We start from the raw sequence: 24,407 nt of genomic DNA on the forward strand, positions 1-24,407 counted from the left end.
ATTGGGGTAAAATGAGCCACCCAGAGTTGGCACAGAGGGTGCCAACTGGCATGTTGTTAGTGTTATTACTTTTTCAATTTAATAATTATTGTAATTAATGGGCTTATTATTCAGTATTTCCATGAATTAAATGAACATTTCAGACATCTTTGCTTTAATTAAAACCTTTAGGTTAGTTGACTGAAATCATTCAATTTGCCTTCATATTCATAGTGCTGCTATTATGACATTTCTTCATTTAAAATATGGGTAATTGAATAAGTAAATATTCATATGCCTGTACAGAATAATTTTACCTTTCAGATAAATCTCTTTTCTGCTTTTTCTGTCATTAGTTATTGAATTATTCATCTAAATTGTCAGAATATAATTTTTTTAGCAGTATAGTTGATTTAGTATTTTACATTAATGATTTTTTTAATGAAAAAATAAAAAATAAATATATATATCAATAAGAATTATATCAAAAGTAATTTACACATTCTGTAAAAGTTTATCCAGGGGGCTTCTTACCCCAGTCGTACTCGTTTACTCGTTTTTTTTATATTTTACATTTTATTTTATAACATCTAAATTAGCCTCTACACCTCTAAATGTCACCCTACATCAAAATATACGTGGTAAAACTTAGTGGGGTTAATTATTAGTATTGAGAGGTGGTGTGGTATAGTGGTCCACAGCTGAAGGCTATGGCAAGCCGTTTTAACATTTAATCATTAAACCAACTAGTCTGCATTTTCATGCTATTGTTTTTGTATATATATCTATTCCATTAAGTACTAGTACTTATACTAGTACTTATTCATTAGTTACTGGTACTTATTATTAGAAACTAGTAATTGTTCATTAGATACTACCTATTAAATAGATACTAGTACTTATTCATTAGATACTAGTACTTACTCATTAGTTACTTATTCATTAGATTCTAGTGCCTATTAAATTGGTAATAGTACTTATTCATTAGCTACTAGTACTTAATCATTAGTTGTGCTTATTCATTAGTTACTAGTAATTATTCATTAGATACTATACCTATTAAATAGATACTAGTACTACTTTTTCATTAGCTACTAGTACTTATTCATTACATACTGGTACTTATTTCGATAGTGACTAGTAACTACTATGCTTTTGTTAGTAATAATTTAAATTTTTTGTTATTGACTTCTATGGGGATTTGTCATTCAGATATCAACTATTCAGTTCTGACTATGTATTTCAATTGTGACTAGTACATATATATTAGATACTAGTAGTTATTCATTAGGTACTAATACTTATTTTTTAGATAGTACCTATTACTAGATACTATTTATTCAATAAATACTTTTTTACTAGTACTTATTCATTAGATAATAGTACTTATTCATTAGATACTAATACTTATTAATTAGATACTAGTACTATTAATTAAATACTAGTACTTATTAATTAGCTATAGTACTTATTCAACAGATACTAGAACCTATTAATTAGACACTAGTATATTTTGTAATTGTTGCTAGTAACTATTCTTACCTTACTAGTCACAACTGCTTGTATAGTCTTACAGTCATGGTCAGAATTAATGGCACCCCTGGTAAATATGATCAAAGCTGGCTGTAAAAAATAAATTTGCATCGTTTATTCTTTTGATCTTTCATTCAAAAAATTGCCAAAAATCTAACCTTTCATTAGAAAGGGGGAAATCACATTATGAAATAAATGTTTTTCTCCAAAACACGTTGGCCACAATTATTGGTACCCCTAGAATTTTTTTACGAGTAAAATATCTCTGAAGTATATTCCCATTAATATTTACCTTTTTTTAGCACACCAGGGTGACTAGGATCATGAAACTGTCTAGCTATGACTTCTTGTTTCACAGGAGTTTAAATATGAGGAAACACAAAGGCCAAATTCCCTTATTCATCCATCACAATGAGAAAAACCAAAGAATAGTTCTGATGTGTAAGAAAATAGCTAAAGAATTGAAAATCCCCATTTTGATTATCAGGGCAATAACTAAGAAGTTACAATCAACTAAAGATGTTATGAATCTGCCTGCCTTAATGCACGGTGAGGAGGAAAGTTTGAGTGGCCAGAGAATCTCCAAGGATCACAGATGGAGAATTGCAGAGATTACTTGAGTCTTGGGGGTCAGAAAGCCTATTTTTTTTAAAATCAAACAACCCCTACATCACCACATGTTGTTTGGGAGGGTTTCAAGAAAAATCCTCCTCGCTCGTCCAAAAACAAACTCCAGCAAATTCAGTTGTCAGAATGAATGGAACTTCAAACGGCACAGGCTTCTGTGGTCAGATGAAACTAAAAAAAGAGCTTTTTGGCAGCAACACGCTAGATGGGTTTGGTGCACACAAGCATAAAAAGTACCCCATGTGTACAATTTAATATACCGTTGGATCTTTAATGTTGTGGGCATATTTTTCTGCTGGAGGTCCTGGACTTCTTGTTCAGATACATGGCATCATGGATTCTATCAAATATCAACAGATAAAAAATCAAAACCTGACGGCTTCTGCTAGAAATCTTATAATGGGCCGTGGTTGGATCTTCCATCTGGACAACGATCCAAAACAAATATCAAAATCAACACAAAAATGTGTTACAGAGCACAAAATGAAGCTTCTGCCATGACCGTCCCAGTTCCCTGACCTGATGAGCGGAGTGAACTGAAGAGGAGAAGCACAAACATGGATCTGGGAATCTACAGGATCTGGAGAGATTCTGTATGGAGGAATGGTCTCTGATCTCCTGTCAGGTGTTCTCCAAACCTATCAGGCATTATAGGAGAAAACTCAGAGCTGTTATCTTAAAAAAAGGAGATTGCAAAAAGTATTTAATAAAAGGGTTCCAATAATTGTGGCCAACGTTTTTTGGAGAAAAACATTTATTTCATAACGTGATTTCCCCTCCACTTTCAATTATTTTACTTCAATGAAAGGTTAGATTTTTGGCAATTTTTTGAATGAAATATCAAAAGGATAAACGATGCAGATTTATTTTTTACAGCCAGTTTTGATCATATTTACCAGGGGTGCCATTAATTCTGACCATGACTGTTACATCATGACCATGTTATGACTAGTCAGAACGGCCACTGTATAGTTGAATTAAAAATCGTACTATAGTAAAATAAAAAATCTTACTAGTAACATTTGGAATAAATACTAGTATCTAATAAATAGGTACTAGTTGTATATATAGCATAAGTACTAGTATCTAATTAATAAGTATTAGTATCTAATTAATAGGTAGCCTACTAGTATCTAATGAATAAGTACTATAATGAATAAGTAGTATCTTTAAAAAGGAACTACCTAAAGAATAAGCACTAGTATCTAAAGAAAAGGCACTAGTAGCCTACATAAAGAATAAGCACTAGCTAATGAATAAGCACAAGTACTTAGTGGCAGGCCCGGTTCTACGGGGGTGCTTGAGGGTGCTAAGCACCCTCAAACAAAAGTGAAAGCACCCTCAGATGAAATTTTTAATAGCCCACATGTAAACGAGATTTTACCGACAATAGAAACACAGACGGATTTCACACTCATACATATACACAAAATAAATCCATTAACACGATTTTTCAAATCAGAAATTATTTCATAATGCTTTATGCATTATGTTTAATGCATTTGATTGGTTGTGTGTCCTTTCGCGATCGTGATTCGCATAGGTGAAGCTGTCTCTTTAATTGCCCACTTTGCTTGCGTGTGTTCGTTAGCTGACTTTCTGAGACGGGGCTTTAGGTAGCCTAAAAATATTAATAGTCCATTGTTAATCATGGACATACGAAATTGGCTCAAGCAAGATATAAATGTAAAGGACAAAAACTCGTAGAGGGCATTTCACCCCATATTTTGAATTTTGGCCATTCTAGCTGCATTTAAACCGTGCAGTAAATCACTAAATGCACGTGCCATGGTCTGAACTATATGGTAACATCACAGTATGCTATGTGTGGCATGTTTTTTTTTTGTTTTCTGCAAAGTGAGGGACATAGGCTACTCGATCATGCCAGATCGTATATCGTTTAACATAAAAGCAATTACAATATTGTCATAGACAATAGGTGTCGCTCAGCCCTATTTTGAGGTACTATTTTCAGACTGATAACAACTTTGGGAGCCATTTCCTATGTTTATGTAAGCACCCTCACTATTTTCAGAAGCACCCTCAGTGATTTGATTTCGTGCCTGCTTATTGGAATAGATAATCTAAAAAATAAGTAGCCTACTAGTAGCATGAAAATAGACTAGTAGGTTTAAATGATTAAATGTTCAAACGGCTTGCCATAAACGGCTTGCCATGGACGTGCGTGTAGCCTACATCCCATTATCAGTGCAGGACAGTGAAGGTGAAATTCCTGCGAAAAGACACATAAGGAGATGATCAAAGCAACTACTAACAACTCCGTGTTAAAGTTGTCCAACCATGTGATGACATTTAGCCCGGTGTCTTTTTGCTAAATTACTTGCTAAATCCATTCCCGTGATGAGATCCGTCGATTAGCCTACTGAAATGGAAAATATGCGAATCTCAGCTCTGGTTATCTTTTTGAAAGAGGCCTATGACGTGATAGTGAGCAATTTAAATAATTACCCTTCATTCTCCCGTTCATCTTCGTGCAAACACGGTTTATCTCAGCGAAACATGTGAGTGAAAGCAATTAGGCTACGACGAGAAAAGATGTCAAGGATTAGGTCAAATAATTGCAAGAAATGAGAATATTGTGTTATGCAGCAACAGGGAACGTTTTTCAGAACTTTGGCTAATGTTCTGACAAGGGTTTCTCATGAACAAACAGGGGTGCGTTTCCCAAAGCCAATAGCCAAAGATGCTTTTGGGAAACGCACCCCAGGCTATTATGATAGACGTTCGTTCGAAGTTATGTGTGCTAAAAACTTTAGCGCAAAACGTTATTTATACATCATTCATGAAACTTTTTCTGAAAGATTTATTAAGGCATATCCTGAATTGTTATTGTATAAAATAATGTTTCTTGTGTCGTTGAAGGGAAGGCGTGATTTTTTTTCCCAAACCACTTCAGCGGAAATCCCGCCCTGCAGCCGATTCTAAAGTTTTCATTGGTCATGTCAATCACTGTACTGATTGCCTACACCAAACACTGATCCCTAAACCTACCCGTCACTGTAACCTAAACCAATGAAATCGGCTGCAGGGCGGGATTTCCGCTGAAGTGTTTGGGGAAAAAAATCACGCGAAGGGAAGAGAGGCTCTCGGGAGCGCACGTAAACGTCACATTCTTTTGATTTTCCCGGTAAAAATGTCCCGAGTCCTTCACATAAAAATCATCAGTAAAAAGCTTTCAAATAGACAACTTAGAAACGTTTTAAGTTTCTTTACAAGCTGTTCACACATTGGCAATAAAAAAGCGACTAAAAAAGAAAAATCTTACATATAATAGTATGTAACTTGGGCTACTCTGCAACATAAGCAAAACGTTTTTACACTGTGTTCCAAATTATCATGCAAGTGACGTATCAGTAGGATTTTAGTCACATTCAGATTTTAGTTTTTTTTTTTAAAAAAGCTCTTTGTTTTATTTCTCTTTTCTTTTTAGTTAACTGGCATCAATCTCAGACATGTTTGTTATTTTGCCAGGTCTTTTCCTCATGGAAAACTTAGGTTGTTCCTATTAAGCAAATCACAGTTCTTCTCAATATATGGAGGAAGAAAGATCTTTCTGAAGATGGAAAGCATGAAATGGTGCATTGACTTGCAAAAGGCATGAAAACAACTAATATTTTGAGAAAACTGAATAGATTTTTGAGTGATTTAGACCACAGAAGAACCCGGTAAGACAAAGGCTTATTATAAGGGAAGTTTCTGTCAAATAAATGAATTGTGTTAAAAGGGCAGCTGTATATAAAAATAAAAATAATAAAGCCATGCACTGTTGAGCAGCAAACAGGTATTTGACGCGGTCTCTAGAATCTCATAAGACCTCTCCATGCAGACTGGCAGTTGTGCATAAAGTTGCATTTTAGCCACTTCTAACCAAAGCTCACAAAGAGAAACATTTACAGAAATATATTTTCTTTTCTTTTTTTCCTTTTCTTTCTTTCTTTCTTTTTTTTTTTTTTTTTTTGTAGCATGGCGTTGTCCTGCAAGAAAATCGTTTTAAATCAGAAGCACCAATCAAACAGCAGAAAATGGTCAGTTATGAACTCCACATATCTCACATTGGTCATTTTGACACACTCTGAGACCCTAGGGACCTTCCATCTCAGTTCCCGATATTCCAGCCCAAATCATCATCTGCCAGCTTCTAGTTGACTTCAGAGTCTTGTTGGAACAGAGTGGCCATTCAGAAATCCATCTATTTGGACCATACATTGCAGCACAGCATTCATCAGTTTCTCTTCGTGAGCTTTGGTTAGAGTTGGCTGAAATGCAGCTTTACACACCATAGCCAGACTGCATGGAGAGGTGCTTGAGACTCCAGAAGCTTCAAATTACTGTTTGCTGCTCAACGGTGCTTTTTTAACAGCTACCCTTTTAATAGAATTCATTTGTTTGACAGAAACTTCCCTTTATCTTAAGCCTTTATCTGTCCAGGCTCTTCAGTGCTAGATTACTCGCATGACAGCTCGACAATCTCTGCAGTTTTCACAAATTGTTAGTTGTTTTCATGTCTTTTGCAAGTCATTGCTTTTCATCTTCAGAAAGATCTTTCTTCCTCCACATTGCATAAGAACTGTGACTCTTTAACAACTTCTTTAAGTAGGTTTTCCTGTAAAAAGTGTTCAGTTCACTTATTTAAAAAAAATTAGGAAACCCGTTGCCTTAAAAAATATTAAGTAAATAAACTTAATGCCTAATTGAAAAAAATAAGTTATGTGAATTTGACAATTCCACATTACTTAATTTTTTTAGATTAAGCATGATGTTTATTTACTTAATAATTTTAATGCAGCGGGTTTCCACAATTCTTTTTAAGTTAAGTCAACTGATCACTTTTAACAGTGCTAAGAAGACCTGGCAAACTATTTAAACCTGTCTGAGATTGATACCAGTTATCTAAAAGGATATGAGAAATAAAACAAACAACACTTTTTTTGAAAAACTAAAATCTGAATGTTTATACTGAAATCCTACTGATAATTTGCATAATAATTTGGAACACAGATTTCAGTTAGCTGGGATGTTGGATTCGGACAGGTAAGGAGGGAGATCATTCCAGCTCTACGGAATATCTTGATCTTCTTTAGAATTCTCTCTATCTGAAGGTCAGAGATTACAAGGACTAGAATACGATGTCTCTGGCCTGGGCTTTTATCCAGAATAAACCCAGATTCCTGTTTCAGGTTCTGTTGCATATATCCACTTTGGCCTGGAGCATTTTGACCTCAGAGGGAGATTCTGAAAGGTTCATTTTTTCCTGAAGGGTGATGAGTGCGTTTTAAATTGAGAGAATTATTGGTCATTTTTTAAACTTAAATGTATTCACATAAAAGTGTAAATCAATTTAATCTAAATCCATATCTTTACAATGAATAGGCCTATATATTAAGCATGTGTGCAACATTTCTAAATCATAGATTGTCCTTATGTAATTTCTATGTAGTGAACAATATTACTATGATTGATTCGGCATATAAAAGCTCATTTAAATGCATCACACCATTAGAATGAGTTTTAATAATTGCTTTAATTTGCCCATCGCCTCACAGTGCTACATGGTGATTCCCTTTTACAGAACAGTGATCAACTGTTAATCTCATTATTGCCTGTAGCGTCATCGTTATAATCAGAGAGTAAGACAGCTTCCAGAAGAGAACAGAAGGACAATAAATACATTTCAACAGTTTTAAAAAACAAAACAAAAAACAGGTGTGCAATGCATCTAAAAGAAATCATTCATGAAAACGTCATCTTGCATATGCGACTCGCTACGACAGTTTAGTCCTTGAAAATGCAATTTGATTCAATCAAAAGAAATGGAAGACATTATTAATGATGAGATGATGATAAACAGACCTATGTACAAACACTGACTTGTGTGTCTATATTCAAGTTTTAATGACTGTGGATTTATACGTTATAATTGTTACAAAATATTCTACACCCCATTTGCTGACTGAAATATCTTCGTGCTGAAAGTAAGAGAAATGATCTTTCTTAATGGCAGCATAAGTTCTGACACACACAAAAACAAGGAAATTTGCATATTGCTGTCACTTTGGTACATTAAATCTCATTATTAAGTCCTTACACCTCTCATCTCACTCAGTATAAAAGATGTCTCTATCAACAGCATTACTTCTTTAAAAAAAAAAAAAAGTACAATAAAAATATCCAGACAATAAAATCACCATAAATCAACTGCTTCATAGTAAATACAACGAATGCAATCACATTGAAAGTGTCCGCCCTGTTATAGATTGTCATTTATGACCGAAGAAATCTTGAGTTCACAAAAGGGCAGAGGGAATCTCGTAGACAGAAGAATGTTGAAGAGGCATCCAGCGCGGTGGCCACTCTTCCGGTCATGTGACTTTAAGATCGCCGCTGACATCCGTAACGTAAGCTACTGCATAGAGAAATGCTTCACTCAAACAAGTGCCTGGCACCTACAGTCCATTACAAGAGGTAGAACTAGAAAATTATATTCATATCGAGTGTTTCCCACTTTTTAAGTACAGGAAAGATTTAAGTAGGCTAATTGTGTCATTAAAACCGAAGTTTCACTAATTGGGTTAAATAGTTGCGCCCACAATTGTGGTTCAGTAATATACGCTTAAATACGCAAAGTATCAAAGAGAACGGAGACAATTTGTTTAAAAAACATTGATCTAATGTGCTCATTTAAATGAAGTGCAGTTATTTGGCCAAAAGAAAAACTCAAACTGCAAATCTATTTTATACAATTGGATTCTACATTATTAAGACTGATTACGTCATCATTCTTATATATTTTCTGTTTAATAAAATATTATGGTTATAAAAAGTATTCTAAATTTATTGGAACAAAAATCAGTCTGGACCCAGAACTTAAAACTAAGTTTTAAGTTCTGCACCATTACAGAACATCCCCCCACCCAGCCAAAAAAGTAGGCTAAAGCTACCAAAATGTCAGGAGGACATAAAGTTTTACACTTTTTAGTTTGTGTTTGTGCAGCTATTGGTTGTAGTGTTGAAATGACATCCATCCATTAGTTTAGACTTTCAGCAAAGTTTTTCATTTTCAAACCATCATCTGGACCTAAACGTGTGTGTATGAACGTGTTTTCACAAGTGTTTAAAGGGACGTTTCAGAGGAAGGAGTTTTCCAGAAGAATTTGTTGTTGTCTGAGTCCAAATCGATTCTGATCTGAGGCACCATCTTCTTAAAAGGGTTTAAATCCTGACTAGGTGAAAGCCAAAGAAAGAAAGCTGTTAGATATTTCAAAATATACAGCCTTGCATACACATATAAACATGTGAACTCATAGACATGCATCATTTATGATGCTAATTGATTTAATTGACTGTTTTAAGACCATGCATTAGACCAGCATTAACCACCATAAACCAGCTTGAGCCAACATGATATTCATGCTGAACTCAGCTGGGTAAATATAGATATGCATGTGCACACAAGCTCAGACCTACTGACTCATGTTCGTACAGTTATCTTCGTGAAGACATTCATTGACATAATGCATTATCTACCACAAATAATTGCCTAACCCTAACCCTGAACCTAACTATAACATTGTCCCTAAAGCCAAGTCTTGACCCTCAAACAGGCCTTTAAAGGGGTCTCAGGCCAAAAGATCCTCACTCTACTCACTCTAATGGTCTAAAAGTGGTCCTCACAAAGACAAGTACACACACACATTTGTTTCACTACATTAGTGGGCATTGCATAGACTTCCATTGATTTTATTTTTATTCACCATATTTTTTATGGCCTAACCCAAGCCTACCCGTAAACCTAACCTAGTAAAAAATAAATATACTAAAATATATTTGAAATACATTTATTTTATGCTAAGTACACAACAAATACATTTATATGTTACATACTTATTATAAATACCCTGCAATTGTACTGTTGGTACACTAAACTGATATATTTAAAGTTTGCTGGATTGGAACAACTAATTTTGTACTTAATGCACTTTAGTTATCTGGAAATAGTGCTGAGGTCCAACTAAAGATATACTTAAGTCTTTTTGATTCTGCTCAAATGGAACTATTGCAAGTATACTTCAGGTACACTTTAAATATCTTGCATTTAAAAACTGATATTATACAGAGATCATAGTATCCTTACTAATAGTGAGTGTGTACTACACACATTTACCTTGACATAGTCACGGAAGGGAAAAAGTGCTTTTCATCAGTAGGGAGTGAGGAAGGACATGGGCTTATTTCCTATAAGAAACAAAAAAAACGTACTGTTAATATATATATATACACACATGGCAGATGATCAAATCTTAGAGGGTTCATATAAAGGGGTTACGATGCAGCTGAAAAGGAGTTGATTGGTTAGAAGTTAGAATAAAAAGAGGTAGTAAAGAACAGGACATTCAGACTCACAACCCATCCAGATAAAGTCAACATGAGACTGTGTTTGTAACCCAATTTACTTCCGTAATGAGAGTGAAAACAGAACATTTAAAAAAAAAAGTAAGTCAAGACTTGATTTTAGCCATTGGGAATATTGTATAATATTAAATATTATTAATCATAACTTTTATTGCAGCTTATGTCAGATATGCATGAGAATCAACAAAAAACATGTGGAAACATCTTTCTGTGGTTTTGGGGTCAGTAAGATTTTTTGAAAAGTCTCTTCTGCTTTTATAGGCTGCATTTATTTGATAAAATAATAATAATAATATTGTTAAATATTAATTCAATTTAAAATAACTGTTTTCTGTTTGAATATTTTTAAATATAATTTATTCCTTTGATCATCATTACTCCAATCTTCAGTGTCACATGATCCTTCACAAATCATTCTAATATGATGATTTGCTGCTCAAGAAACATTTCTGATTATCAATGTTGAAAACAGTTGTGCTGCTTCATATTTTTGTGTTTTGGGATAGTTTTCAGCAGTCTTTGATGGCTAGAAAGTTCAAAAGAACAGCATTTATTTTGATATAGAAATCTTTTGTAGCATTATAAGTGTCTTTACTGTCACTTTCGACCATTTTAATGCATCCTTATTGACAACAAGTATTAATTTCTTGCTGACCCTAAACTTTTGAACAGTATGTTCAACAGGTAACAACAGGCGTCTTGTTTTATCAAACACTGTCCATTGTTCCTTCCAAAAAAATACAAAAATAATCTTCAATGCAACCGTTACAGACCTGAACTTGCTAATCATTAAATTCCACATAATTTCCGTCCCTATAGACCAGAATAAATCCAGGTGCTTGGAGAGACTGAGAAAAAAGAGGGCTTGATGACATCAGACAAAAAAAGTTAGTTTGATGAAAGATTATGGAAAAAAACATTTTTTCATTGGAATGAATCATGCTCAAAAAGACCAGGAACATGCAATGGGAAAGTAAATAAGGCCCATATTGAATGCATGTTGACTTTATTAATACATACACACTAAAGTGATTAAGCATTTGTTATCTGTTAAGAGCGGATTATTGATCCACACAGACCAGGAAACCAAGCAACACCATAAACAAAGAGAAAGACGGGATTTAGAGATGTTTTCTGGAGAAGTCACAAAGGAGTGTGTGACGACAGCGAGAAGAGGGGAGGGAAGAGCCATTATTTGAGTTGTTAGTAACAGGACAGAATAACGCCTGGAAGCCCTGCGCATGGCCGAGGGAACGCCTGTGTGTTTACTCACTGTCTGAGGGCTTCTCCCCCAGCACTGGATCCAGTTCCATGGTCTCCATGGAGATCTTTATGCTGGGAACATTCTCAGTGGCAGGGAAATCCGACTGTGAACGCAGGGTTGGGATATTCTTACCACTGGAGTTTTACAGCAACGCCAGTTCTAAACGCACGAATAAAGAGATTCCACTCACGTCGTTCATGTCGCTGTCAATGCTTCCTTTCTTTTTCTTTTTCTTCTTCTCATCCTCTTTCTTCTTCTTGTCTTTCTCGGGCATGACGTCATCCAGGTAACTGAGATCGTGCTGCGAGAACACATAATCCATCGCCTTTCTCACCGCGACCAATGCAAGAATCTAGAAAACCAACAGAAAGAGATCTCAGACGCATGCAAAATAACTATTATTGGCTGTATTAACCCTGTAAAGCCTGACATATAACATAAGAGCCAGAAACAAAACAAAAAAAGGTTTATTTAGCCTTTAGACAAAAGTTTGCATATGCCTTTTTGTTGAGTGTCTTATTTAATTCATCAGGCTTTTATGGCTCATATAGTGTGATATAGTGAGAATATGGACAGTTCTAACATAAATAAATGAGATCTTTATAACTGAATAATGGTATATGACTACTTACATAAATACATATAAATGTCAGCTGTCAATCTATAACTCCCAATAATTTGTCTTAGTATGATGATACTAAGACAGAGGACGTTTTTTCTAATGATATTAAAGGTCTTTTACTTGCTAAACAAGTATAAACTGTCAATCAGAGGACAGAAGACATGTAGTACGATGTGTGCAATGTCTTAAGAGCTAGAGAACAAAAGTTCTTTGTTGACCTGTTTAGTTTTCCAGTTTTGTGTGCAATTCTGTATCAGATAGTAATTAAACTGACTGGGTGCAGTTCATGGAAGTATTATTTCTGCATTTGCAAATCACATTCTCACCATGACGGGAAAGATGATGGCTGCTACCGTTGACTTCAGGATCCACAGGAGGGCCAAACAGAGCACCTGTGCACAGAACACACACTTTAATGATGCATATACAGCACTAATGCTATAGAGCTGAGCCTTGTATGAGGATGAGCATGTGACCACACACACACACACACACCTGTAAGAAGGTGAACAAGTGAACCCGTCTGAGCGGTACGTGTCTCAGGTAGATCAGATCAGGTTGGTGTTTCGCTGGCATCAGCAAGAGCTGCAGACGATCCATAAACTACACACACACACACACAGAAATGTTTATTCATAGTTTAGATTATTCAGAGTTTAACCCACAAAAATCTAAAAAGCATAAATATATATATTTAAATATATATAGTATATATATAAATTAATTGTATTAAAAAATATCTATTAATATATCTATATATATATTTATTATTTAAAAATACATATTTATGTTTTTAGACTTTTTAAAGAAATTCTTTTTTAATTTACATACTATATAATTTAAATGAAATTATAATATAATACAATGTATAATGTTTGTGTGTATACTATGTAATTGTAATATTTATTTATATTAAATAAACATAAAAAAATAGAATGCATGCATTTTAAATAAATATATAATTTTATTTAAATATATATTATATTAATACAAATATATATTTGAATATACAATACATACATATTAAAATGATATATATAATTATTACTAATAATTATATTAATAATTATTTAAAATCATTTTTTATTTAAATACGTAATATGTAAATGATAAAATATATCTTTAATAGATAAATTTAAGAGTTTTAATGAAACGATTGATTGAAAATAAAGCAAAACATTAAAATATATTTCAAATAATTTTATTTAAATACATAATATGTCAAGCACCATTAATAAAACAAACATTTTGATGCCCAACTCTGTCCTCTAGGTATAGCCAGGCGTATTACACCCTGAAAATCCTGACTAATCTGACTTATCCCGACTTTCCTGAACCCATATCAAGTGTTGGAATCGGTCGGGTTCCCAGGCTCCAGTGGAGATCAGGTAGTCAGCGGGATTAGGGGCTTTTTCTGCCGAACGGTAACATGACACTCACCTGGACGCCATTGAGAGAGGCAACGCCCATGTAGAGGAATACGCCGTACAGGACGGGCATTGGAATGAACTGCAGAGATCAAACATATGAGCATTATATACATAATACCGCTATCATTTGTCTTCAAACACATAAAGTAATATCATACACAAATACAGAATCAAAGGTTACGTGAAAACAAAAAGTTATGTCCACCGAACACACCCCAAATCCCAACCTTGTCAACATAATATGCTCCAAAAGAAGAGATTTGTGCAAAGCAAACAATTTATAATGAAACAGAATTTGTGTTATTGAAAAAAAGCTCACAGGAATGAAAATCTCACATCCCGGAGTTTTGTCCCATTCAGAGGTCAATATCCTCTTTACCAAATTGTGATGTTTACAAAGTGAATGTCCAGCAGGGGGCAGTAACTGAACAAACCTCTAAAAAAGTACCATGGTATAATGGGTTTTTGGATATGTATCACAATTATACCACGGTTTCCTAAAACGTATCAGATGGTATTATCAACATAATCCTTTGATATATACTGTACATTGGTACTGGAAACCACATACTACAGTGTTTACATGGTACTTCCATGAATATAATAGTTCTACTATAATATCCAGAAAAACATATATTTTGTGCATGCAAAAACCCTTATATATGATGAATAAGATATTAAATAGCAAAAAAGGAAGTACAATGGTGCTTTTTATTAGTTCTGATATCAAATATAGAATTTTGAAATAAAGTGTCAGTTTCATGGAGATCTGGATAAGGGCATGAGTTACATAAGCCTTATAATTCATTCTTTTCAAATAACTAGAATTGCTTAAAATACCCTAAGAACTATTTTGTAGACACAATTAATATTTTCTCAACTATTCTTTAGTTTACATCACAGCTATGAATCATGATTTGCTTCCTGATATTGCGAGTCAAAGTCATGAGTCATTCATATTTTTGGTCCATTTTCCCAGAAGAGAATAAAAAAAAAAAGATAAATATGTTTATGTGCTAAAAAGTGTGTTTTGTCAACTTTTAACAGTACACGTGAACTCCAAAACCATGAAACGTCTATTTTCATTTCACAGGGTAACATTCTCTCTTAATCTCTTCCAATGATAAGTATCAGAATGTGAAAAGACAGTATAGATTATGAAGTTCAAACCTTCAGAACGGGGGCCATTAAAACCGACAGACCCGTCAAAATGAACACCATTATTCCCGTGACTCTCTGCTCTCTGCAGGAAAAAGATTCAACAAAACAAGCATGAGCCACGGTCACGTGAACATTAGCTGAATCTAGATTATGTTATGTGACACAATAAAGCAATATATGATTTATCAGATATTTTATTTGAGATATTCAGTCATTTTGAGATTATTAGCATCTGCTGATAATGTCTGCTTGGCCGATAAAACGGGAGTGTAACTTCCTCCTTGTGTCAGTCAATGGATAATACATGTTAATGGATAATAAACTACTTCTGTTTGAGACTACTCAAATATTGCACAATTTTGTGTACATCTCATTTGCTGTTATTAAATCGTATTGTTTATATTTCACTCTTATATCAGCCATATTTTTTTCTGTAGATACAGTATCCTCCATGTAAAAATGCATATTTCTTTTTTCAGTATTTTTGTCTTATTTTCCAGTACAAATATCTAAACATTCTTAAATCAAGATACATTTACTTGAGAAGCAAAATTACTAAGTCTTGTTTTCTGACTTAGTCAGAAAGTTATGCTTTAAACAAAACCAACAATTTTACATTTTACCATTGAATTAAGTTTATTTTTTCTTGTTTTAAGCATAAACTCACTTAACTTTGATCAGTGTTATTGAGATATTATTATAGTTTTTATTCATATTTTGAATTAGTTTTTATATTTTCTGTTTTTATTTTAATTTTCGTTAAAGTTTTAGTCATTTTCTTGTGTTTTTGTCATTTTTATAATAACACATTTTTAAAAATCCCTATATAGTTTTTATTTTAGTTTTAGTTTGAATAGTTTTACAATATCAAGTTAAACTAAATTAAAATGAGAAATGTTGCCTTGCAATTAGCTGAAATAATATACGTTTAAGTATTTTTATATTTTATTTTATTTCAGTTAACATTTATTTTATTGCAAGCAACCAAAAATGATTTTATAGTTATAGTTTCAGAAACTATAACAACACTGATTTTGAAACTTTATTCTGAAAAGTAAATGTAAGTAAATGTATCTTGATTTAGGAATTATTAAAATACTAGGTTGTTTGGATACTGTTTTATGAAACTGTGCTACATAGCCCCGCCCACAGCTAAATCTCATTGGTCAAAACATCTGTCCTACATAGTGGTATATTAAACACAACTTGTTTAATTGGTTGTGATTGGTCAGAATATAAGGACAGACACAGGATGATGCTGTAATCATGTTTTGCATAGTTTAAATACAGTTTACAATGAATTAAAGGGGTCATATGTAAGAATTTTCATTTATTATTCGTTTTTTATTGCCAATGTGTGAACAGCATGCAAGGAAACTCAAAAAAACGAGATCTTCCCCGACTTTCTAAGTTGTCTATGAAAGCCTGCAGACTAACTTTTATGTGAAGGACGTTCTAAAGGATACGAGATTTATCAGCGCTCCTGAGAGCCTCTCTTCCGTTCAATGACACAAAATGTTTATACAATGTTCTGTACTGTACTATTCTGTACTGTAATGTCAATGTGTCATGCAGCGGAAAGGGATTAATTCAAACTATAGCCAGATGTAGTCTGTATAGTCTCAAATATACTTTTTAGTCAAACTATCATAACAGCGTAATTTTAATTACCTCTCCTGACATGATGCCGGTGAATCACAGATCTAGTGCAAACACCCACATCTCTATGCTCAGATACTTTCTTAACTGCTGATTTCACACCACTGTCATTATTGTTGTGATTATTTTGTTATTAAGAGAAAAACACGCAGCACATATTTACATATTCATCTAAACATCACTCACAGCAGCGCGAACGACGTCTGGATGTTCATTAACATATCGCTGCAATTTATCTCCAACATTTTACTTCGAAGCAAAGAACGAAAAATAACTTTGCCGTGTGTATATCGGGGCATTGAATCACGTTCAGTCTCTTGCGCGTTACGTTTGCACGAGTGTGAGCACGAGCAATAACTTTTTGGCTGCAGTTCACTTAATGGCCACCGGTGTCGCTAAAAACAAGGGTTTCTGAATTCTACATATAGCCTCTTTAAGCTGTCTTGAGCAAGACTAAAATGCATTTTGGCTTTTTCCTTCACCTGACTCCAAGGAATTTGGGCTGTTCCCCAGGCGCTGAGGTCTCAGTTTCCATCTTGATCGAGTCTATGTGGGCGATGGAGATGACGGTTGCCGCTACGTACCAAGGCAGCCCCATGAACGAACACAAAATCATGAGAATCGAGACCCAGAACAGGTCCAGGTGATACCCAGCTCCCTTCTGCACTCAAATGGGAAAAATAATGTAAAACAAATAAGTGCTTTTCCGTATTAAACACCGTCTTGTGTTTATTCCACAACAGTACCTTGAGCTTGTGCTCCTTGCGGTTGACGATGACTGCTGTGATCTGCTGGTCCATGAAGACGAGGATTGTGACCAGGAGAGCAGGTAACAACGACACCAGGCAAACCCACCAAGGGTTCCCTCCAAATGGTGGAACAAACCAGCCACGATGGGGACTCGTCGGCTATTTAGGGTAGAAAACAGGATAATTAGAAATTTAAAGATATAATCATATGATGTTAATCACATCACTATACTATACTTTAATATACTATAATATAAACATCCATTTATTTTCTTTATAAATGTAATATATATATAAATATATATTATAACAACAATTATATAATATTATATACATAGTGTACTGTATATAAATGTATATAAATAATGTTAGTTATAATATATATATATGTATATATACATATATATACATACATACATACATACACACACGGTATATCAATTAAACATGAACTATTTCTTATATGTATATTAAATATTTTAATTACACGTTTAAACAAAATCCCAAACATATTACATTATATAACATTATATTTTTATTATATATATTAGGGCTGGGCGATATATCGCATCACATTGTTATGCGCATCTCGTCAGTAAAGCCGATTTCTTGATTAGTAGTAATCAAGGAACAAGCTGAGCCATATCGCATTAATATCGCTGATAAGCTGAGCCATATCGCATTAATTATCACTGCCAATATTTTAAAGTCAGATATATTTTATATATGAATGAATATATATTGTTTGTATATACATATATTATATATACACATATAAGAAATATATTATATTTAATTATACTTTTTTAAGCATGACAAGATAAAATTATTAGCAATATATATATATATATATATATACACACATTATATAGTTTATGTATATTTAAATAGAAACATGAGAATCATAACAACATTTTAAACTCAATTCTCTATTGATCTGTTATGCATTATAAAATGTATTATGGGTTGTTAACATTACTAATAAAAGCTAATATGAAGTGGACGCTATATTGATTCAGCTTGTGTCAATAAAGATTTTGTTGCAACAATACGACCACAGATTAGAGGTTTCAAGTGTCGTACATCAATGAGCAGTTTGAATGTATAATGTGGCACTATTAAAGGATTACTGTAGATGGGTCCTCAAAAGAGATTAAACCTTTTCGACACACAAATACACACCTTGAATTCACTTGGCACTATTAGTTTGGGCGTATCAACGCCGACCAGGGCGTCCACACCACAGAAGATAAAAATGGCGAGAATAATGGCAAAATCACTGATCAGTTTACGGATCTGCAAAATGTAAACAACCATTCAGCATAAGAATTCACATGGGAAGTTCAAATGACACAGTACAGATAATGTACAAACAACAAGGGCATTTCAACATCAGGACGGATGGACTAATAAAATGAATGACTGACAGACAGACAGACAGACAGACAGACAGACAGACAGACAGACAGATAGACAGATAGACAGATAGACAGATAGACAGATAGATAGATAGATAGATAGATAGATAGATAGATAGATAGAATGCCTAAACACTTGATTTTATCTGATTTATAACAAAAGAGCTATAATAAACTAATATAATAATGATCTGCAATCAAAAATGTCTAATAAAGAAATGTATGTTGCATACTCCATAATCAGAAATCAAACAGAAATACATCACTGATCACTGAGTAGAAATGCACAATAAATACCAGAATCAAAAGTGAAAACTATAATCTTTAAATCTGTAATCTCTAATTAGTGGAGATTAATGGAGACTTACAATGTTTTAATGAGTGCAGATTGGTAATATGCTGCAGAATTTTTGTAAGGATCAGTGATGGGCTATTTTCCATTACAGCTGCCAAACCAAAAAAACGGTTTAATTCAAAAGCAATGACTTTCAGTGTGAAGCTTAAAGTGTGTGTGCGTGCGTACACATGGTTGTGGATGTAGGTGTTCCTACATTTCTCAGTGATCAGTGATGTATTTCTGTAGGTTTTCCTACATCCTCATGATGAGTACAGTATAACCCCATTTAGATCCTCATTAATGTGTGATGATGATGTGTGTGTGTTAGTGTACCGTAGTTGGGAAAAATCTGCTGGTTTTGAACTTCTTCAGGCCAATGGAGCAGGTGTATGTGCCGAAGAACAGAATGAAGGACATCAGCGTGATATCAGGGACGTATTCACATGCTGGTCCGAGCAGCTGACCGCCCCACTCCAAACACTCTGAACGGCTCAGCGACATCCAGGTCGCGTTCAAGTGATGCTGCCCAGGCACAAGCACAAACAATTATATTCTTTCTTATCAATTAAAAAACACAACAACGTTCAATCTGTTTAAATATATGCTTTTGTAAGACTGGAGCAACTGAAAGATAGCGCAACTCTCTGAGAGAACAAAGGAAATCAACATTTGATTCTCTCTCTTGTGCTATCATGCTGAGATCACCTGAAATTCACCCAAAAATCGATATGGGTTAATGTGAATAATTATCATACAGAATTACACGTTTGATATCATTTGAAATGTCTCAGTGCGACTGGTACAAAGGTTTCATTCTCAAAGAAGTAAACCAAAAGGTAATAAGGTATTTAAGAGTTTTGAGATAATTCGCACACATAGGAGGGTGTGTCTTCCAGGGCAAATGGTCTCCTGCTCTCAGAAGGTGTAAACTCAGTTCAAATTCCCATCATTAGCAAATCGTTCCATGTAAATCAACTTCTGCCCCCAGTAAGTCTGGGATGGTGATTAATGTGAATTCCCACTGTGAATTCATGATTACATTTGAAAAGAAGTTTCTCCCTTGGTCTGTCTATATAATGAAATGCAACGAGAGGCTGGGCGATTCTGTAACCCAGACTAGCCTGTGATGCGAAGTGTAAGCAAAACACATCATGTATTTTATAATGTCAAGGTATTGCATCTTCTCTCTTTATTTCAGAGCATTTGATGTTTGTATCGATTATCTTTGAACTGACTATGCAATTGGCGTGATACATTTACCTGACATAATAAATTGTAAACATTTGATTTTATTCTAATCGACTCTGACATTATTTTCAGTAAAGAGTTAAAAAGAACATTCACTCACACTTAATGATGCACAGATATCATATCATTAAAACCATTTTCATTTATGGAGTCAGATGTAATAACGAGTTAATACATATGAGAAAATGTATTTCATTGAATCAAATCACTTTGCCACGCGGAAAGACAGTAACGTGCAGAGACCTTCACCCGCTGACCGGAAAACCTTCTTTGGGCCGATCGAGCCGGGCTTACACTTTGTACTTGTGCAACTAGCTAATAATGGACGTTTTCAACGTATCTGGGTGTACTGATGCATTGTGAGTAATAAAGTAATAATGTAATAATAAATCACACAAACACAGAGAGCATGTACCTGTCCAGTGCTGTTCATCAGGGCTTCCATTTTATCCATGTACAGAACTGAACTGTTGCCTTTTGAAAGGAAAACACAAAATATGAGTTTAGCTTTATATTAAATCTTATATTGAATGTTAGCGGTCAAATTAAATCCCTGAGTTTCTTACTCTGACAAAAAAACTAAACAAAACATTCTTTGATAGTTATTTTGTCCAGCTTTCCAAAAAGAAGTCATTTGCATAATTGAACCATAAACAAAACATAAAAATTAAATTATAAAAATGTTTCAATAGGGTAAAAAATAACTTTTAAATACTAAGATATTTTTTTGGTGAAAACAAGTATTAAAATAATTCTGTTACTATTATTTTAGTAATATGTTAATATTAATAAAAAAAGAAGATATTTATAAAAATGTACAAGACGACATAAACACTGATTATTTTTGTAGTTTTCTCTCTTTATTTCACACGTTCTATCTTATTTTCTTTTTCACTGATGCATCGTTTCAACATAATAAAAACCAAAAAAATGATTATACTGATTGAAACAAAGTAAAAAAATTTCAATAGGATAAAAAATAACTTTTAACTAATTAGATATTTTCTCTCAAAACAAGTATTGATATTAAAATACAACTATTATTATATTAATATATTCTTATTCATAAAAATAAAGTATTAATACAAAAACGTTCAAGGACGACGTAAATACAGATTATTATCCTCTCTCTCTCACTGATCGTCTCACCGTCTGGAGGACTGCAGTGGCAGCCGTACTGCGTGACCAGGTCTATGTCATAGCCGGAGTTGATTGGATGATGGTGAGCCAGTTTGATCATTTTCTTAAAGGCGTCGTAGATGAAGATGAAGCTGATGAGAGCAGAAAAGCCTTCCTCAGTAAAGCGGGTGAAATACTGCACCAGGAAACTGGCGTCTGTGGCGACCAGGATCAGACACAGAAAACCAGACCACAGACCGATCCACAACCGGAACTCCAGGTAGTCGAAATCATTATCCCTGAACCAATCAATGAAACACATTGCATCGTTACCCACTAACAATCACAACACAGGAGGAAAATAGCCAACCAATGAGAGAATAGGGATAAAATGAATAAGAGTATTTTTCAAATGGCATACTACACACAGTATGCATGCTTTCTTTTTACATGGATAACCTGGATAGCTTTCTATTTTACCAAAAAACATTACGTGCCACTGATCCCATAATGCTCTAATAATAATAACTTTGATTTTTAACCTTCAGAGTTATGTAAAAATGTGTATGTATATATATAAATACACACACACACACACACACACACACACACACACACACACACACACACACACACACACACACATATTATATAAATATAAACGTATATATATATATATATTTATACACACATACATGCATATAAATATACTTCCGGACTGGACTGAATCCAGACATCTTTATTGATTTAAAATGTACTAATCATATTAGTATGATACATCTTACTCATCAAATATGTTACACTCCATAATTATAGACTCAGCGGTTTAGATGGAAACCCACAGCAAAGTGAACTGATACACGCTAGCAGAAGCAGACATGAAATCTGACTCAATTATTCATAATGGAACACAAACACAGAAACCTGAATCCAGAGTGAGAAAGTGAGAGAGAGAGAGAGAGAGAGAGAGAGAGAGAGAGAGAGAGAGAGAGAGAGAGAGAGAGAGAGAGAGAGAGAGAGAGAGAGAGAGAGAGAGAGAGAGAGAGAGAGAGAGAGAGAGACTGACAGAGACAGAGAGAGAGACTGACAGAGACAGAGAGAGACTGACAGAGAGAGAGAGAGAGACTGACAGAGACAGAGAGAGAGACTGACAGAGACAGAGAGAGAGACTGACAGAGACAGAGAGAGAGAAATGTTTTCATGCACACACACACACACACACAGAGAGAGAGAGGGAGAGATCTTATAACAATAAGAAGTATCTTGATTCCAGATAACTAGAATGTGTTGTGCCTCAGATGACACAAAACTAAAAGAGTTCCAGGGAATGTTGCTTGTTTTTGATCAAACTAAATATAACATATCAATACAGAAAGGAAGTTTAAAACATCTAGATTTGGACCAAAATTCATACTGATGTTCTCAATTGATACTGTAACTAAATGTGAAATAGCCAATCTGGCTATTAAATCTGATTGAAATAGTTCATATAAACACTGTTGACTGTACATCAATGAATTAATGAATGAGCAACAAACTATTAAAATGATGGAGGATCTACATTGCATGGTGAAAAATTATTTATTGAGATGATTAGTAATGTGATTATTATATTAATTTAATAACAGCAATAATAACCTATTAAAATTATAATAAAAGATTGAAATACTAAATAATAGTAATATTTTACTTATGTAAATAAATAATTATTAGTAATAAATGTTGTTTTTGTTGTTATAATTATTCTATAACTATTTATTGTTTTTTATTATTAATGCAATCTTATTATCTTAATTTAATAATAATATATTATAAATAGTAAATAATAATAAACTTAAGTAAATAAATAATTGTTAATAATAAATAAATAAACTACTGTTGTTATAATTATTCTAAAATTATTTTTTGTTTTATGATTAATGCAATCTATAGTATTAATTTAATAATACTACTAATAATATATTTAAATAATACCAACAATAGTAATAATATACTTATGTAAGTAAATACATAATTATTAATAATGATATATTAATGATATAATTATTATATAATTATTTTTCATTTTATTATTGAAGCAATAATTTATTAAACACTTTTTTCCCCTTATTTTGCTGTTCCCACTGTTTTATAAATGCAGTAGGCTAACTGATAAGTGGATTTTACCACACGACATTTTGCCGAACAAATCTCGTAAAGCAACCTTGTGTTTTAGTATGTACTTGTGTATGCATGCTTCAGTATGTAGGTGTGTGCGTATGCCACCCACTTGCTGAAGTTAAAGAGCAGTCGTTCGAAGACGAGCACGGGCCCGGTGCTGCTCAGGATGGTCAGAGGTTGACCCGCAAACAGACAAAACACGGCACCAGCTAACGCCGTCCCCAAAAAACTCTCCAACACGCCCTGCACAGAGATCAAGCGGAAAAATAGAAACACTAAAAGCACTACAACAGGAACTCTTATCAGATTTGAGCCTGTACATAATGTCAGCTGTTTCTGAAAACGCTTGATCAGACAAAAACCTGTTTCCAACACAAACGGCTGGAGTTTTCTCAGCTAAGCATTTACTATTACTATTGCATTTGCTCACACAATGGGTTGGTTATTTGAACAAGCCTCTAAATATTAAACTTAAGTACACAGTAAGAAAACAAACAAGGTCATTTTTCTGCCAGGACATTTTCTTAAACCCTAAAACAACACAGTGCAATGCATATTTTTTTTTAAAAAAGGTAAAACATCTGTAAAAAAAATCAATACAGAAATTTCCTTCATATTAACACAGTACATTTTGGGCCCTGTTTTTACAGATTTTTCTGAGAGTTTAATGC

The 24,407-nt window shown here is 33.7% G+C and overlaps 1 protein-coding gene across 9 annotated transcripts in view; it reads right to left on the reverse strand.

The window, feature by feature from the left end:
- Positions 1-7,662: 7,662 nt before the first annotated feature.
- slc4a4b (solute carrier family 4 member 4b) overlaps positions 7,663-24,407 on the reverse strand; it is a 48,189-nt gene continuing 31,444 nt past the window's right edge. For 2 of the 9 annotated variants that reach the window (XM_077194306.1, XM_077194301.1), the window contains 15 exons: positions 23,846-23,979; positions 21,607-21,875; positions 20,873-20,931; positions 19,543-19,731; positions 18,637-18,750; positions 17,452-17,613; positions 17,188-17,366; positions 15,056-15,128; positions 13,896-13,964; positions 12,951-13,058; positions 12,782-12,847; positions 12,024-12,185; positions 11,843-11,936; positions 10,322-10,392; positions 7,663-9,376 (listed from right to left, as the gene is read on the reverse strand). In XM_077194306.1, the coding sequence (XP_077050421.1) occupies positions 10,358-10,392; positions 11,843-11,936; positions 12,024-12,185; positions 12,782-12,847; positions 12,951-13,058; positions 13,896-13,964; positions 15,056-15,128; positions 17,188-17,366; positions 17,452-17,613; positions 18,637-18,750; positions 19,543-19,731; positions 20,873-20,931; positions 21,607-21,875; positions 23,846-23,979 (1,713 nt within the window). In that variant the 3' untranslated portion in view covers positions 7,663-9,376; positions 10,322-10,357. Of the gene's footprint in view, positions 9,381-10,321; positions 10,393-11,842; positions 11,937-12,023; positions 12,186-12,781; positions 12,848-12,950; positions 13,059-13,895; positions 13,965-15,055; positions 15,129-17,183; positions 17,367-17,451; positions 17,614-18,636; positions 18,751-19,542; positions 19,732-20,872; positions 20,932-21,606; positions 21,876-23,845; positions 23,980-24,407 lie in introns of those variants that run through there. The other 7 variants (XM_077194305.1, XM_077194300.1, XM_077194307.1 and 4 more) reach the window with 4 other exon arrangements.

The sequence above is a fragment of the Siphateles boraxobius genome, unplaced genomic scaffold, assembly GCF_051911475.1.
Source record: "Siphateles boraxobius isolate OS27281-9 unplaced genomic scaffold, OSU_SipBor_1 11, whole genome shotgun sequence".
Taxonomy (NCBI): domain Eukaryota; kingdom Metazoa; phylum Chordata; class Actinopteri; order Cypriniformes; family Leuciscidae; genus Siphateles; species Siphateles boraxobius.